The 16,162-nt window shown below is 39.8% G+C and overlaps 3 protein-coding genes across 5 annotated transcripts; 2 read left to right on the forward strand and 1 right to left on the reverse strand.

The window, feature by feature from the left end:
* Positions 1 to 49: 49 nt before the first annotated feature.
* Positions 50 to 6,792, forward strand: LOC132707030 (DNA replication ATP-dependent helicase/nuclease DNA2). Of its 2 annotated transcripts, none has more exons than XM_060678663.1 (13): positions 50 to 182; positions 234 to 1,154; positions 1,203 to 1,348; positions 1,398 to 1,537; positions 2,436 to 2,620; positions 2,674 to 3,056; positions 3,175 to 3,387; positions 3,438 to 3,623; positions 3,677 to 3,910; positions 3,966 to 4,264; positions 4,315 to 4,559; positions 4,610 to 4,803; positions 5,745 to 6,792. In XM_060678663.1, the coding sequence occupies exons 1-13, from the start codon at positions 147 to 149 to the stop codon at positions 6,520 to 6,522; spliced, it is 3,960 nt and encodes a 1,319-aa protein (XP_060534646.1). In that variant the 5' UTR covers positions 50 to 146; the 3' UTR covers positions 6,523 to 6,792. The 2 variants fall into 2 exon arrangements, with proteins under 2 accessions (XP_060534646.1, XP_060534647.1); XM_060678664.1 differs by having other exon boundaries at positions 3,462 to 3,623.
* A 2,211-nt stretch (positions 6,793 to 9,003) lies between these two features.
* Positions 9,004 to 14,825, reverse strand: LOC132706921 (filaggrin-like). 2 transcript variants are annotated; one of them, XM_060678518.1, is made up of 4 exons: positions 12,534 to 14,825; positions 12,085 to 12,400; positions 11,642 to 11,772; positions 10,347 to 10,484 (listed from the first exon to the last, which is right to left on the reverse strand). In XM_060678518.1, the coding sequence occupies exons 1-3, from the start codon at positions 14,582 to 14,584 to the stop codon at positions 11,689 to 11,691; spliced, it is 2,451 nt and encodes an 816-aa protein (XP_060534501.1). In that variant the 5' UTR covers positions 14,585 to 14,825; the 3' UTR covers positions 10,347 to 10,484; positions 11,642 to 11,688. The 2 variants fall into 2 exon arrangements, with proteins under 2 accessions (XP_060534500.1, XP_060534501.1); XM_060678517.1 differs by lacking the exon at positions 11,642 to 11,772 and having other exon boundaries at positions 9,004 to 10,484.
* Positions 14,826 to 14,960: 135 nt separating this feature from the next.
* LOC132706923 (mitochondrial import receptor subunit TOM20 homolog B-like) lies at positions 14,961 to 15,692 on the forward strand. The gene is made up of 2 exons (XM_060678521.1): positions 14,961 to 15,177; positions 15,231 to 15,692. The coding sequence occupies exons 1-2, from the start codon at positions 15,051 to 15,053 to the stop codon at positions 15,563 to 15,565; spliced, it is 462 nt and encodes a 153-aa protein (XP_060534504.1). The 5' UTR covers positions 14,961 to 15,050; the 3' UTR covers positions 15,566 to 15,692.
* The last annotated feature ends 470 nt before the right edge of the window (positions 15,693 to 16,162 follow it).

Raw genomic sequence — 16,162 nt, forward strand, 5'->3', positions numbered from 1 at the left:
GAAATGCCCTACTTTGGCCTGCCCGAATTCCCTCTGACTTTTTCGAGTTCTATGGTTTAGCGCGAAAAACCAAGTCAACACAACTAACCTCGATTTTTTAGTATATCTAAAAGGTGGAATTTGTAATAAAGGAAACATCACTTAAGATGAAAAAATCTGCTCCGAAAGCTAAAGGGATTCAGGTAAATGTTTATCTTCATCGAATTTGATTCGACTAAGTCGTGAAATTTCAGGCTGCTAAGGGTTGTATGAAAATTTCAAGTTTTTTTACTAAACAAAACAATGGAAAAGTAATTTGCCCGACTCAATCACGCAACGTCGAATTTATCGAAGTTCTCGACAGCGAGGATGAATGCCTGGGTGCTGAACCTCACTCAAAGAAGAGAAAATTTGAGACAACCCAGGCCCCAGGGAGATCACTCTCAAAACAAACACTTGGCAGCCCCCAACCGTCGACTAGCGGCGTAACCCCTAATAAAATAAAATCATCCATTTTAATAGACGATATAGATTGTTATCCAAAACCGTCAACAAATGAGATTCTTGCTTTAACACCGACTAAAACTCAAGCATTGCTGGCGGTTAAAAGCGTTGAGAAACTACTCTCTCAGAGGGCATTAAAAGAATACAACTCGCCCGAAAAAGTAAACGAGAGACTAAATGATCAAGTGAGTCCCAGGCAATTTGAAAAAATATCCACCACTCCCACTCAAAACTCTTCAAGCAACTCTCCGCGCAGCATTGAGAAGACGTCCGGCAAGAAGAAGACGCCCAAAAAGTTGTTTGAGAGGTCACCCAGCAACTTGAATGAATTCAATGTAGAGATTATTAAAAACTTTGTTAAAGTCACCCCCAGCAAAAGCAATGCAGGGGACATAAACGAAAGCTGCAGCGAGGTAGAAAGGCAGAAGCAAAATGAAATGACACCCGTTAGGAATATACTTAAAAATAAACAGGTGTTCAATTCGCCCGTCTCCAAAGTTAAAGGCAAATTGAATTTTTCAGATTGCTTCTCTCCAAAGGGTGGTCAAAGTCGTGTAAACACACCGCAGAAAGCCGCGCATTCCCAAAGGAATAAGACTACAGAAAAAGAGAATGTTGACTGTAACAATATGGATGGTGACTTTAATGATGACAGCTGGGATGCACAAGTGGTAAAACTTCAATAATGCGAATCGCACCTTTGTCATCATATTTTGCAGTTCGAACAGACAGATTACTCGCTAGATCTTACCCAGTCGCAGCATTGCAAAATCGTCGGCGTTACTCAGAATAAGTTGGAAACCATACTCACCCTTAAATCCACCAAGAAGAATGAGCAAGCTATATGCACCCTTAAGGGATTTTGGTAAGATTTTGGATAAAAGGAGGATGCTTAACACAATGTTTAACTTTAGGATCCACTCCAAACTTTGCATTGGAGATACGGTTCATGCGATGGCCAAAAAAATTGGCGAGAGCGACTGGTTGATAGACAATCAAAATGGCCTCTTAGTTTATGAACCAGACCTCTTAATTTCCACAACATCCATCACTGGTAATTTTTTTGTAATTCTAATATTCTAGGTCCTTGTTTTGATTCTCCAATAAACAAAAGCTTAGCCTGCCTATATAACAATTAAGTATGGACATACCCCATTCATTTCCTAACCAATTTGAGTGGAGGAAGGTATTATAAGTAGTTTTGGTTATTATATATTTTAATTCCACTAATTGAACATCAAAATATAGCTGTTAGGTTGAAATTTTTATTTTTTTGCAAAATTCTTATTCTTACTAAATAACAAAGGGAGATTCAATTATAAAAATAATGTCTTATTGAGGTAATGGCAGCTGTATCACCTTAAATATTTCTACAGATAAATCACTAGTTATAAAATTTGTCGCAAAAAATGAATCAATGAATAAAAAAACTCACATAGGGTACTTATGCTAATTATCTTATAGGAAAATTAAGTTCACTTTAATTTGCAATGGTCTTATAGGGAAGGGAAACTGGGGAAACTTTAAAGATTCTGGAAAAATATTTACCTTACAAGAGAATTTTTACAAAAATATAATATATTGACTTTTTTTTTGTTGATGTCTATTCTCTGATAATGTTCATAAAAAATAATAATAGAAATATTAGTGAGTGATACAATACTAGGATGAAAAATGTGAACCCGAAATTATAGGTTGCACAGCAAGGTAGAAATTTATGTCTGAATAAAATGCCTAAATAAATTATTGCAAATAAATAGCGATTTTCTGACAAAGCTCTAAAAAGAAAGATTTAAAAGAATATTAAAATCTCTTTTACTAAATAAAATTGCTAATACATAACGTTTGAATTTAGTTTTTAACTTAACGTTTTTAAGGGTAATATTTTTTCTTTTTCAACGATCTCACAATATTACTCGTAAAAGTAAAACGTTATTACCATACATTTACAGGGTCCGTTTATTGCAAGAGAAAGTGCGTTTTCAATGAGAAATTCCGCGGCTTCGACCCTACCAACAAATACATGCTCATAGGGAGCCTGGTCCACGAGCTGATGCAAGATGTCTTAAAAAAAGATCTTCGTAAGCTCGACGATATCCATAAATGCGCGCGAACCTTGTTAAACGCAAAAGACACGGTGCGCTTTCATTTTATTTCCTTTTTCCTTTCGATACCTTACGTAAATTCCAGATAGCGCGCATCTACGAAAGCGAGGTCACCACCCAATTCGTCGAACAAGAACTCCTGCTGTACTGCGAGAAAATAAGAGATTTCGTTGCCACCTACATGCAAAACGGCAAACTAACTATTAACCCGAAGCAGTATAAAAAAAACGACTGGAAAGGCTCCATTACCGGTATCGACGACATTGAGGAGAATGTGTGGTGTCCCGACTTAGGGGTGAAAGGGAAAATCGATGTGAGCGTCAAAAGTGGTTTGGCCACGATGCCTTTGGAGGTTAAGACTGGTAGGGCCACTGTGTCGCTAGAGCATCGCGCCCAGGTCCTTCTCTACATCATGATGATGACCAAGTTGGGCTACAACGTACCATCCGGCTTATTATTGTATATTAAGTGAGTGATAAATCATTTAAACTTTAAAATGATTGCGAGGGCGCCTCAAGGCTTGAACTCGGGGCCCCTTCCCTTCACAGCCTATTAATCCCAATTGTATTCGATCGTCTCTCGTCAGGGAAGGCGTTTTGAAAGAAATAGCGATGACAGCCACGGAACGAAGGGATATTATGATCATGCGCAACGAACTGGCGTACTATTTGAGTAGAGAGCCGAGAGTGGTGAAAAATTCCGATGGTAAAGGTGTGGAAATTTGTGAATTGCCGGAACCCATCAATCACCCCAGCTGTGCCAAGTGCCCATACAACGTCGTGTGCGCCTCGCATTCCAGGTCAGATTTAAATGTCAGACTGTGGAATATTCACAGTCGCCGCTTTGCAGATATTCCAACGAAGATATTTCCAGCAAAGAGGCGCTGAACATGGTCCACCTGCAGGTAAAAAACCATTTAACCGAGAGCCACGTCGCATATTTCATGCGTTGGAGCTCGATGGTGTCGCTGGAGATGAACCAGGGAAAGGACAAGAAGAAGCTAAGGGATATTTACACGGTACCTCCCGAGCGAAGGTGCGTTCGCCACGAAATAATTGTATTCCATGGTTTTTGATTTCTTTACTCAGAAGGGACAAAGGCAAGTGCCTGATCAACTTAAAAATCGCGAAAGTTTCGCCGGAATGCAACTCGATGTGGGAGCACACGTTCCAAAGTCGCGACGACGCGGAAAAAGGGAACTTTTTCATTAGCGGGTTGACAGAAAATAATTACGTGGTGATCAGCGTCGAGACTAGACCGGCCGTCGCTTCGGGCTACGTGACGTGCATCACTTCGTCTTCAATTACCGTTTGCTTAGACAGGTATTATTTACAGACGCAAACCATAAAAGCAATAACGTTAATATTCCTGTATTAGAGATTTAAACAAAAAATACCGCGATAGTACGATTTTCTTGGACACTTACGAATCGTCCGTTTTCCAAACCTACAACTTGGCGAGCTTGTGTCTCTTACTGGAAATGACCGATCGAGCAGACCAACTGAGGAGAATCGTTATCGATCGAGAACCGCCCACGTTTCACAGCAAACTGCCCAGAGTGATCGCGGAAAAAGGCAAACCCATACTGAAAAGACTCAACCAAGTGCAACAGAGGGCGGTCTTGAAGGCCATAGCTGCCAAGGACTACCTGCTGATCAAAGGAATGCCCGGGACCGGTAGGCTGACATTTAAACAATTACCGGACAAACTTAGGAAACAATTTTAGGAAAAACGTCGACGATAGTAGCGCTGATCCAGCTCCTGGTGGAAATGAACAAAACTATATTAATAACGAGCCACACCCACTCTGCGGTCGACAACGTGTGCATCAAGCTCGTCAAACTCGGGATTAATTTAATGAGGTTGGGTAGGGAGTCGAAAGTGCACCGCAGTGTGAGGCACTACACGGAATCGTACCTGACCAAAGACTGCAAAAGTCCCGAGGAGCTCGACTTGGTTTACAACAGTGCCGTGAGTTCGCGCGAGTTGATTTCTTGGGCCGCCGTAACGTATGGTTTTAGCAAATTCTAGCTGTCACGTGTTTCGCGTCCGGACATCCGGCTCTGTCCAAACGAACGCTCGATATATGCATCGTGGACGAGAGCACTCAGGTGTTGCAGTGTTCCGTGATCAGACCGCTTTCAGCGGCGAAAACCTTCATACTGATCGGCGATCCCGATCAGTTGCCGGCCGTGGTGAAGAATAAAGACGCCATGTAAGTAAATACCTTGCGGAAGCTAACCTAATTTGTCGTAGATTAAATACCCAAAATACTGTAATAATTTTGGCGACGTGGTCGTTCAAATCTCAGAAAACTGAACAAAACTCTATTTTTTAAGGAAACGAAACCATCACTGTGATTTTTGTGTTACTTCTACATAAAATTTAAAAATTTCACTGAGATCTTTATGGTTTAATATCACACTCTTTTTGTAAAGCGAACTATCACAAACAGGTTGGCACAAAAGTACTATATCTCCCTTATTTATGGTTTCAAAAAATATTTGGGTGTCGGGTAAAATCAAAAAATCAAAATTTTAAAAATATTTTCAATTATATTTGGCCTTTCATAAACGCGTGACAATCCAAACATGATTTTTTGATATATTTATTACTCTAAGAAATGATTATATGGCGTGATTGTTTTCGAATTCTAATTGAGACAAAAAAAAACTGTAGTCTGCTGCCTTTATAATATTAAAAATAGATGTTAATATGGTCAACATGAACTTAGTTAAGCAGCTAAGTAATTATTTTGTACATTATTTCAATTTCCCGACCTTTAATCTATTTTTCTCTGTTTTTTTCTTACATTTTTTTTTAATTGCTTGTCTTTCGATTTTATGGAATACAATTTACATCAGGGAAACACATACTATCGAAATATATATTATAATACATAAAAACAATATAATAATGCCAGCTTTCTAAGAGTATTAAATTCTTGGTCGCAGCCTTGGCGGTTGTTTTTAACAAAAAAGGCATGATAATAGTTCATATAATGAAGATTTAAAGGATCGTTTCTTGTTCCTTCCTTTTCTGCAGTGATATTCCCGATTTTTTTCTACTTTCTTTTACTTGTGGAAAAATATAAACCAACAAACTGCCGAGTTTACTTCTAGTCGTTGCTTTCGGATTTATATCACCCGGTTTCAGTGACCTCGGAATGACGGAGAGCTTGTTTGAAAGACTGAATAACGACGAGTCTCGAATTACGTTGAATCTGAACTACCGGATGAACGAAACCATAACGGAGCTGGCGAACGCATTGACGTATAACGGGGAGCTTTGCGTCGGCGCGGAACACGTTGCCAAGGCAACGCTGAAGATACCCAAACCCGAGGTCCTTCGTAGGGACTACGGAGAAGCGAAATGGTTGTCAGCGACGTTGGACGGCTCCCTAGAGAACGCCGTGCAATTTTTAGACACTGGCCCCGTGTTTGATTTGAATGAGAAGGTGGATTGGGCCAGGGGCGGCGATGATTCGGCCAACATATACGAGGCGGCGCTAGTTTACCGCTTGGTGCGCGCGCTGCTAGATTCGGGCGTGATCGACGACCAGATCGGAGTAATCGCGACTTATCGCGCCCAGGTCGCTCAAATTTTCGATATCCTCGGCGATACCCGGGTCGATATCAACACGGTCGACCAATTTCAGGGCAAGGACAAAAACGTGGTGATATATTCGTGTTCGAAATCGCGCGATATGAGTAAAGAGTGGACGAGGAACAAGTACGAGCTGCTCGAGGACAAACGCAGACTGAACGTGGCCGTGACACGTGCCAAACACAAGCTCGTTATTGTGGGAGACTACGCCACCTTGCGGCACTACACGACCTTCGAGAAGATCGCGCCCCATCTCGAAAGGAACTTGGTTAGGGTGACGGAGCAGCAGCCCTTCGCATGGGCCGCGACCTTGGACTTGTCACGGTGATAATTCAAGTTGCGATTGTCGTTTTTTCATTTAATTATACTCTTTTTTTTTGCTTTAATAAATACTTTACATTCTGGGATTTTTGAATAGGTCTGTCATCATTTTTTTTCTAAATGAAAAATAATAGATTTATAAACCCCTACAAAGTTTAAAAATATAATTTTATCTAGACATTGCCGCAGAATATATAAATAAAGAGGGGGCTTTGTTTTTTAGCTCCAACAAGTAATGAAAAATTATTTAGAATACAAATTTAGCAAAGTATATTTGCATGTCACCCAGATCAAACAACACTTCGAAAAAAGTAAGTAAAACGAACCAAGTTTTGTTTTCAACAACGTCACCTGCCAGATAACACTTAACCCAATGACATTGCAATGACTCAAACAGGCATAGAATGACAAACCACATCACAGCAGTAATATTCACACCCGACAATCAAAAACTCTTTCTTTTCTTCATGTGTTCATTGCGAAGGTTGGCAATCTTCAAGGCTATGCGTGTATTCGTGACACCAGTCACGTAGATGTCTCATCCATGAGTGACGTCTTCTTCCGACACTCCTTTTTCCAAGAAGTTTCCCTTGCAGTATCAATTGTAATAGATGGTATTTCTCTACCCTCATGTGAAATGTCCAATTTCTTCAGAGTCCATGCCTCCCCACCATAATACAGCACCGACAACGCATAGCATCTCACCATTCTAATTTTTAAATCAAAACTGAGGTTGCTATAACAAAACAGTCTTTTCATTTTCATAAACGTTGTTCTCGCCAGTCCCCTGATTCTACAGTCTAAGTATTTATAACTGAAAACTTTTTCTATGTATTGTGTGTTTGTAAGAATTTGGCGGTTGTTTTGTGCCGTTTTGGATTATCATGAAATTTGTCTTCTTTAAATTTAAGGACAATCCGAACTCCTCACTCAATAGTTTACCGCACTTATTACTTTTACTTTTTTTTTATTACTTTATTTAACAGTATCTGTAAATCGCTTGACTTGTTAGCCAACAGGAGAGTATCATCTGCATACCTTATGTTGTTAATGGGGACTACTTTAATTACAATACCCTTCATCTCATCTTTTAAGGCTCGTTTTATTATTGCCTCTGAGTAAAAGTTAAACAGCATCGGAGATAGCACCCCTGTGCTACTTCCTTCCACTTTCACCATCGCTCTCTGATTGCAGTAGATATGTAATTATTTTTATATTTTTGGTGTCTAAATTCTTTTCTTTCAGAATTATTATCAGTTGTTAGTGTCGGACCTTGTTGAAAGCATTGTTGTAATCAATGAAAACATAGAGTTCTTGATTCATATTCATGCACCGTTGGGCAATAACGTTCAGGCACAGAGTGTTCTCTTGTTCCTAAACTATCGCGAAAGCCGAATTGAGTCTTGTTATCTTATTCTAATTTTTTGTATATTCTATTACATATCAGCTTCAGAAATATTTTTAATGTCTGACACATGAGACACATAAAAAATTTATTCTTAAGCGGCCTATACACATGCAGTGACTTGCCTGTACTGGTCAAGACACGCGAGTAAGTGCGAATGTGAATCAGATTGTGTCTGATTTTTACAGCAAGTGCAAAGGCCAACTTCACTTTTCGCACAGCAGCAGGCTCCACCAAATGGTGAACCTCGAGGTTTACCTGAATAGTGTGTGGCCGCAATTCGTTTCGCACTTGCTCGCGGACTTACCTGGACATACTTGCGAACTTGCCTGCAAGCTCCCGTAAAACCAATCAATCAATGAATACAAAAAAAAACAATCAAAGACATTTAAAAATGGTAACAGACACTGCACTTATTCAAACAAGGATACAACGGAAGTCTCATTTCCGGGCAGTGGAAACACTGCATGACAGTAATATTAATCACACGTGAAGATCTCACTTCTCTTTACGACGTTTCAAATTGTGACTCTATTTTCCAAGTGCCGTAAAGACAAACCCTATAAAAACTTTATTTTACGACAAAGAACGACACAGACACCCCAACAAGGGTGCGGCACAATACAGAAAGAATCTGTCGCTGCGCCTCCAGACGACGCAGAAAATATGTGACGTCTGGCAGATGAGAAAACGTTTATCTCAGCGAACCAAAGTAATCAAGTACGTTTTTGTAATTCATATTGAGTCATTAAAAAGTTGACTTTACACTACTTTTATTCCAAATTGTTCCTTTTTGTGAAGACCTGTTTGGGGATAAACAGGAGAAGAAAAAAAATCCTAGGAGGAGCAATTAACAAAGCTCTAGAGGCTATAGATCAACAGAAACAGAATAATGAATCAATTCTCCAAAAAATCCAACCGGGGTCACAGATTATCTAAAAAATAAAAAAAATGCTATGATAAAACAAAATATTGGAAAAACAAAACTCTTCATTGTCGTATGGCATAAATAACCCTTATATATTTCTTTGGCTTGATGGTTTGTCTTTCTTGGTCCAGAACAACAGGAATAACAAATATAGGAGGCAATCACCACAAATTCATATTGTTTGTAAGTCCTATATTAGCTCGGTAACACAGTGGGCTGTTAAGGCACTTAAAAATTAAAACAGTAGCGGTATGAAACAATAGGTGGTGTATTTAAAAACTAACACAACAAATAGTTACTAATATGATCTTAATATAATAAGGCGCTACATTAACGAAGCAAATACATACCAAAAAATCGAATAAAAATCAACTTTAGCAAATTAAAAACATATCGTAACACCCCTTCCCACCCCCACACTGGAAATATAAATTTATGAGATAAAAAAATGTAACACAAGCAAAGAAAAAATCATCGACGTCTCATTAAAAAGACGGATGATAGTAACGCAATATGAATATCCATATTAACAAAATGTGCAAATTACCCTGGTCAGTTACGCAATGCCGCTTTGAGCGGCGAACCTTTTGTTTTCTAAAAACAAAAAAAAAACACACACGCGTGATACAAATAAGGCAAAAATCATTTCCGACGATGTTGGATTTTACGTTTCCCTGGTAGTTCAAATGGTCCGAGCGACCGCTTATAAAATATTCCGCCGCCTGCGCCAAGTATTATTTATTATACGGCCGGATGTCTAAAAGGGAGGCGGCAATAGCTTAGAGGCGTGATTGCTAGTTTTATGGCATCCATATTATTCAGGCGCCCTCGCCATCAAAATTAAGTTTTATAAGCAATATTTCATCCATTGTGGAACCTTGCCCAACACGATTCTAACGATTCTAAGTTAAGGGTTTATGGATTCCTTGGCTCTAAATTTAAAATATGATGAACATTAACATTAAATGTCTAAGATTTTAAAAATATTGCCGCGTCTTACTTAAACATCCTGCCTGAATGCAAAGGCATCGAAATTTCGTATCTGGTGACTATCTAAACTACTATGGAGGTTCGATTTACCGCAAAAAAACTAACCATCAAAACCGACACCGGCCCGGAACCCCTCTTACAAACGCACTTACTCTTCCGGCGCGTCCGCCAAATTGCCGGAGCAGGTGTAGACGTCGACGTTCCTCATGTAGTTGGTGAGTATCGTTAGTATCTTCTCGCTGACCAAGTCGTCGCCGTACCCTTCGTTCGACACCGTCTGAAAGGCCAGGTAGCCGAACCCGACCTTCCTGTTGTACTTGTTGATCTCGAAGACGCACTTGCCGAATTTCGCGTAATCTATGGGCTCGCGTGACGTTTTACGCACTATGCACCCGCACAACACGTAGTTGAGTCTCCTGTCTTCATGTATGATTACGCCCCCTAGAGTTTTCGGTCGGTGCGCACGGAACTTCGACAAAAAGTTGAACTTTTTGTCGAGCGCGCGCATCTCATCGGTGACGTCACCGTCCTCGGTAGATAAATACAGAATGATGGTGCCGCTCTCGATTTTGGTTATAGGGTACGTTTCGTGGATCTGCTTGCACGACACATAGACCTTGTTCGGAGACGGTTGCTCCTGGTCGCTCTAGAAAAACGAATCTCCGGTCATAGAGGAGAAAGAAATTTGAGGAGGTTTGAGGAGGAATCCCTAAACCTCATTGTCGTGGAAGATCGCAACGAGTCATGGTTTTTATGGCTCCTGGACTACCCCAATGCTCTTTCCTGTTATTATAATCTAGACTTTAGAGCTTTTTAAATCGACTGCCTCAGCACTTTCCTTTACAGAGAGCCCATTAGTCCTGATTTAACTTTCTTAAAGGATTTTGTTGCATTTTGGAAAGAAAAGAAATTTATTAATGGCCAGTTTGAGAATCGCCATTGACAATCTCAATTTAGTAAGCTGGCATATATCCTTGGAATCTTGTTGTATTACATTTTACGAAACATATAACATTACTCACCCAAGGAGCATATATCTCATCATTTTATGAGTACAAAATCTGAACTTACGTTGTGCGACGCGTCAGTAGTAGTAGGCATTAGTATTAGTACTCTCACTTTTATTATGTATACTTAATCTATAGTTACTGCCTTCGACAGTCGGAGTAGTACCACAAAGCATTAAACAACAATTGAGCCGTTAAAGTATAATTTTCTCAAAAACACATAGGAAGAGAAAAAATACAGTAGCATGAACGTTAATCAATAATAGTAATTGCTTTTTTCATCACTCGATATTAAAAAGAAATAAAAACCCTTTTTTATGACATTTATATTTGTAATAAAACTACTGATGTTTAACCTGTTAAATTGTTGAAGGAATAATTCCAAATTTGGTTCAGAAAAAAGAAAAATTTTCGTAAGGTCGAACTTTTGAGAGGCTGTTAATATTTGCCTAACAAAATAAGTACCCGAAAGTGACACTGGACTTCTACTACTAGAAATTATATAAATATAAGTATGCCGAAGCAGAAAATAATTACCTTTTAAATAAAGTGAGCAACACAAAAATAAACGACATAGAAAAATATAAATTAAGACTAAAGATAACACCATACACCACTAATCGGCAAGGCACCGATAAAGGAAATAAAAAATTAAAACTATCATAGCTAATGCAGACAGTAAAATACGATGATTGCTTAAAAAAACCCTCAACACCCATTCTACAAAAATTAAGGTTGCCCGTGCATTAACCTATCACCTAACAGCTATGTAAACATAACAATGTTATGTCAGCACCTGATAAAACAAAATTCTCGACTACTCCCACTCCGAACGGATTACCCCTATCTGTGGTTTTTACGGTTTTTGGTCTTTTTTGTCGTCTCCACAGACCTCATTTTGGATAATTTGTTTGACTGTCCGTAGTTCTACAACATGCTCCAAATGTTACTAACTAACCAACCAATGACATTACATCCAAAGGGTGAGCCCTTACTATTTGGCAAATAACGTTTAAAAATACGTATGTGCTACAGACACAAATTCTGACAGTTTTAATTAATTAGCTAGTTTTTGTGATTTTTGCAAATCTGAAGGAACAATTAAAATACTTTTCTAAAAAACAAAGCTTTTTTATATTAGAGTTTTACCTATCAGCTACTGGTTTTTGAGCATCTGGATATAACGTCATTGTCACAAATTACCTCGACAGTAATACCTGCCTGACCACCACGACTTACCTGCTGAAAATTGCACACCAACACTTCTACATCTGTGGTCTCGAAAACGTGCTGAATCATGCTCTTCACCTGCACCCACTCCAGCCTGTCGAGACCGCAACCCAATCTCGGCACGGCCACTTTTTGAACCCCATGTTCAACCATGTGGTCCCTAAGTTTCCGTAACGATTGCCACATGGTGTAGTTCGTTGGTTTCCCGGTTGATAACCTCTTAGTGACGAGGTAGTAAATATGTCTGCCTTCAGATTCGAGTACCGCCAGGCCACCTTGTTTAGCTTTTTGCTGGAGGAGTTCAGCCTGACACTTAAAGTCTCGCCTGAAAGTTGCCTTGCATTATAGTACAATGTTGTTGCTAGTGATTGTTTTTTTTTATGCCGATCTTACAGAAAATCATGGGAATGAATCAGAAAAAATTATTATATAAGTTAAGATGATTTCAAATATCTTACTTAAACTGCACAGCTATGCCACTGCCCATCCTCATGTCCTCTGCCACGCAATGGGCCAAGGAATATTCTTTTGATACCATGAACAAATCTTGTTGCACCTCCTTTACATTCTTAAACTCCTGCATTTTCCTCCAGTTCTTTTCCCAATTCTTAAACTCCTTGTCAGCATTCGTCCCTGGGATCCAATACTGATCCAATGTGGATTGGACAACACCTTTCTTCTTCTGCTGCTCCCTCTCCATCCTTGGATCCTTAAAGTTGCTTGGTCTCTCCCTCCAGTTGTCAAGCTTGGGTGTCCTTTCTTGATGTGCTTGATACTGATGTTGCAAAGTATCCCACTTATCACTCCCCTTAGATTCATCCTCCTCTGGATCTGTGAGATCGTTCCAGTCGACTAACCCTGATGTCTGTTGGTCATGAGAACAAGCTGATTGGAACGACGAATCTGCTTCATACTCTGCTGATTGCTGTAACTCGACCCCTTCAATATTCACTAGCCCATTAGTATTATCAGCAATACTTGATGGAGGATTATTAGACTCATCCTGTTGGCTACTCGCATCTGCCCATGAATTCTGACTTGAATCCTGTTTGCTACTTGCATCTGCCCATGAATTCTGACCCGAATCCTGAGACATATTTTTGTCATCTTCCATTCTATGCTCCTTTTTCTCATTACGACTCATTCTACTATCACTGGGTCCCTTGTCATCATTATTATACCGTCCAAGGTCATTGCCATCAGTCGAATGCCTTTGGTGTCTCATAGAACCACCGCTCCTATCCTGATGGTAACCCTGCTGATTGAGGCTTCTTCTTGAATTACTAACTTGACTCCATTTATTGTAATTGTTTCTAGGAGGGTGGTTTGGTGTCCTATCCTCATCCGTGGTGTAGTGCTCAGGGTGATTCGACCCTGCTGGCGCCATACCCACCTCTGCATTTTGGTCTTGAGACTGGTTGTGCCCGCAAACATCATTTTGTGCTCCTTGATTTTGGTCAACTCTCAGTCTCTGATTTCTATGAAAATTCTTTTCTTGGTTATGAGGTCTTGGTTGATAATCACCTGATCTGCGATTATCTTGTCCTCTGTGATGGCCTCTATCACCACTTTGATAATTGTTTCGCGAATGGTGATTGGGGAATCTATTTTGTCTGGTGTTTACTTCATTTTGGATATTCAGAGGATCATTTCGATCATGGTAAGAAATGTTTGTGTCTCGAAATTTTCTACCTTTGTCACCCCTCGTATAATTAGTATCACGTCGTTGATTGAACTGACTCCTCTCATCATGGGCACCTCTATCATTCCGCGGGTAATGAGAAGTCCTGTTTTGAGTTACCCAACTGTGAGGCTCCCTGTTGCAGACACCTTCTGTTGTGGCACTATTTATATCAGATGGCTGAACATAATCCTCAGAAGGTTCATTCACTCCAGTAATCATCAATTGCTGATGCGTTTCAGGCTCGATGTTATCTACACAGTCTGGAAGTTTGATCTCACTAGCGGAATGAACTTTTGGCACCAAATTTTGAGATGAATCGAAACTGACTCTCGGTTTAAACTCTGGCGAGCTAGGGTTTAAATTCTGCTGTATGTTGCTAAAAGGTTTTACGGTCCCCTGTGGAGGAGTAGTTTTGATCCATTCCAGATTCATTGTATCAGGAAGTGACTGTTTCACTTGAGGTGAAGTTCTTGTTGCCACAACAGCTTCTTTAGGCTTTCTTTCTTTAAAACTTTTATTCTCTTCAGCTGGTGGAATTTCATTAATTTGACACGAGGCAGACTGATCCAGAATTGCATCATCTCCATGCTTGGATAAAAGCTCTTGCTCACCTCGAGTACACACTACCTGTTCAGCAGTATACACTACCGGTTCAGCGTTCAAGGAACTGGATTCACCTAACTCCCTACTTTTAGTATCACTCGCACGTTTCTTGGGAGTCTTGGATTTCTCTAGGGAAGGTCTTTGCTGAGTGGTGGCATTAATCCTTTTTTCATTATCGGACGTCATGGGGACGAATTTTGACTTTTTATTCTTCTTCGCCATGATAAATACTACCTTTTGCTTTCCTGCTCAAAATCCGATAATTATACACTGCTACCGCACTTACGTTATCATATCCAGCGTCAGCGAATTTCAAGGCGAATTGGGAGGAATTAACTGCGCACGGAACCATAAATATTAGGGGAAACCCCACCCAACCAAATATTTCTTCTCAAATTTTGGAATTACATCTGAATTCACAGAACAAAGAAACCGATCTGTCTTATTTTTGGATGAGCCAAGGAAATATCCGTCGTGATATTAACGTTTACCACAGACAGAGTTTTATGAAGTTTACGCAGAAGACACAAAGGTTACTTGTTTAATCAGCTAACTGCAATGTCAAGTTATTTATCTGTGCCCTTGATGCGGGATATTAACTACGAATTTTGTATTCTGTGATCTGATCTCTGAAAACATGGATGGTTAGGGTTGTTAATATTTTCCACAATAACGAATAAAGAGAACAATGGTATCCCCGAAAACGGTTATGGGAATATGTGCAGGCGTGTCGGCCACCCTCTTTATCGGATATTGCATATATTTCGATAAACAAAGGCACAAGGACCCGGATTTTAAGAAAAAGCTTCGCCAACGTTAGTATATAACCTTCAATGTGGTGACATAAGTAAAATGTGTTTCTTTTAAGGACGAAAAGCCCAAAAAGCGGCCGCTTCGTCCGGAAAACGTTCCACCACGGTATTCCCGGACATGAAAGACCACGAGGCGGTCCAGAGATTCTTCTTGCAAGAGATTCAATTGGGCGAAGAACTGCTCGCCGCTGGAGACCTAGAAAACGGCGTCGACCACTTGGGCAACGCCGTGGCAGTCTGCGGTCAGCCGAACGACCTGTTGCAAGTGCTACAGCAAACCTTACAACCAGAAGTGTTCCATTTACTGATAAAGAGGTTGCCTTCGGTGGCGCCAAGGCTCATCAAAGCACAAAATCCTAGCGCCACCCTACAGGAAGATGACGTTGAATAATAAGTCAGTTTGCCTTCACTTAGTCTCGTTAGAATTGATCCTGTATGTTTGTCTGTTGCACAGATTTTATTGAGTTTGAAAATTATGGGGTGTGGCAGAAATCAGAATACAAACCATTTTTATATTCCTCCTTTTTATTTTTCGATAAGCCCCAGTTGTAAACAGGTGCAGTTGCCAGTACATGAACCATATAATACCAAGGTAGGAATTATGCCCGCCTACTAGTACCTGGATCATTGAAATTGATAAATGGCTTTAAAAAATGAAACACATCTAATGAAAATGTTGCAGGATCAATTTTGAATTCTTAATTTTTCGCGTCTTTTTGACAGGTACTGAACATTCGTTCATTCAGGATTCTTTTTGTTCAGGTGTAATTGGGGCTGTTGCTTTATTACAGTACACAGAACATGATTTCTGGTAAATACCAATGGATAATCCATTATCCAGTCTTAGAGCCACAGAATTGGGGATTATTTTTTCTCTTTGGCGTTGCAACGTTAAAATTGTTGCCAAAAAAAAAAAGCAACTTTTTTCTGCCTCTGGGGTGCATTGCAGGATATTAAAAGGTTTTGCTTATAGCGACTTTTCAGTCAA

Source organism: Cylas formicarius, unplaced genomic scaffold (assembly GCF_029955315.1).
Source record: "Cylas formicarius isolate icCylForm1 unplaced genomic scaffold, icCylForm1.1 PGA_scaffold_9__14_contigs__length_23061073, whole genome shotgun sequence".
Classification (NCBI taxonomy): Eukaryota; Metazoa; Arthropoda; class Insecta; order Coleoptera; family Brentidae; genus Cylas; species Cylas formicarius.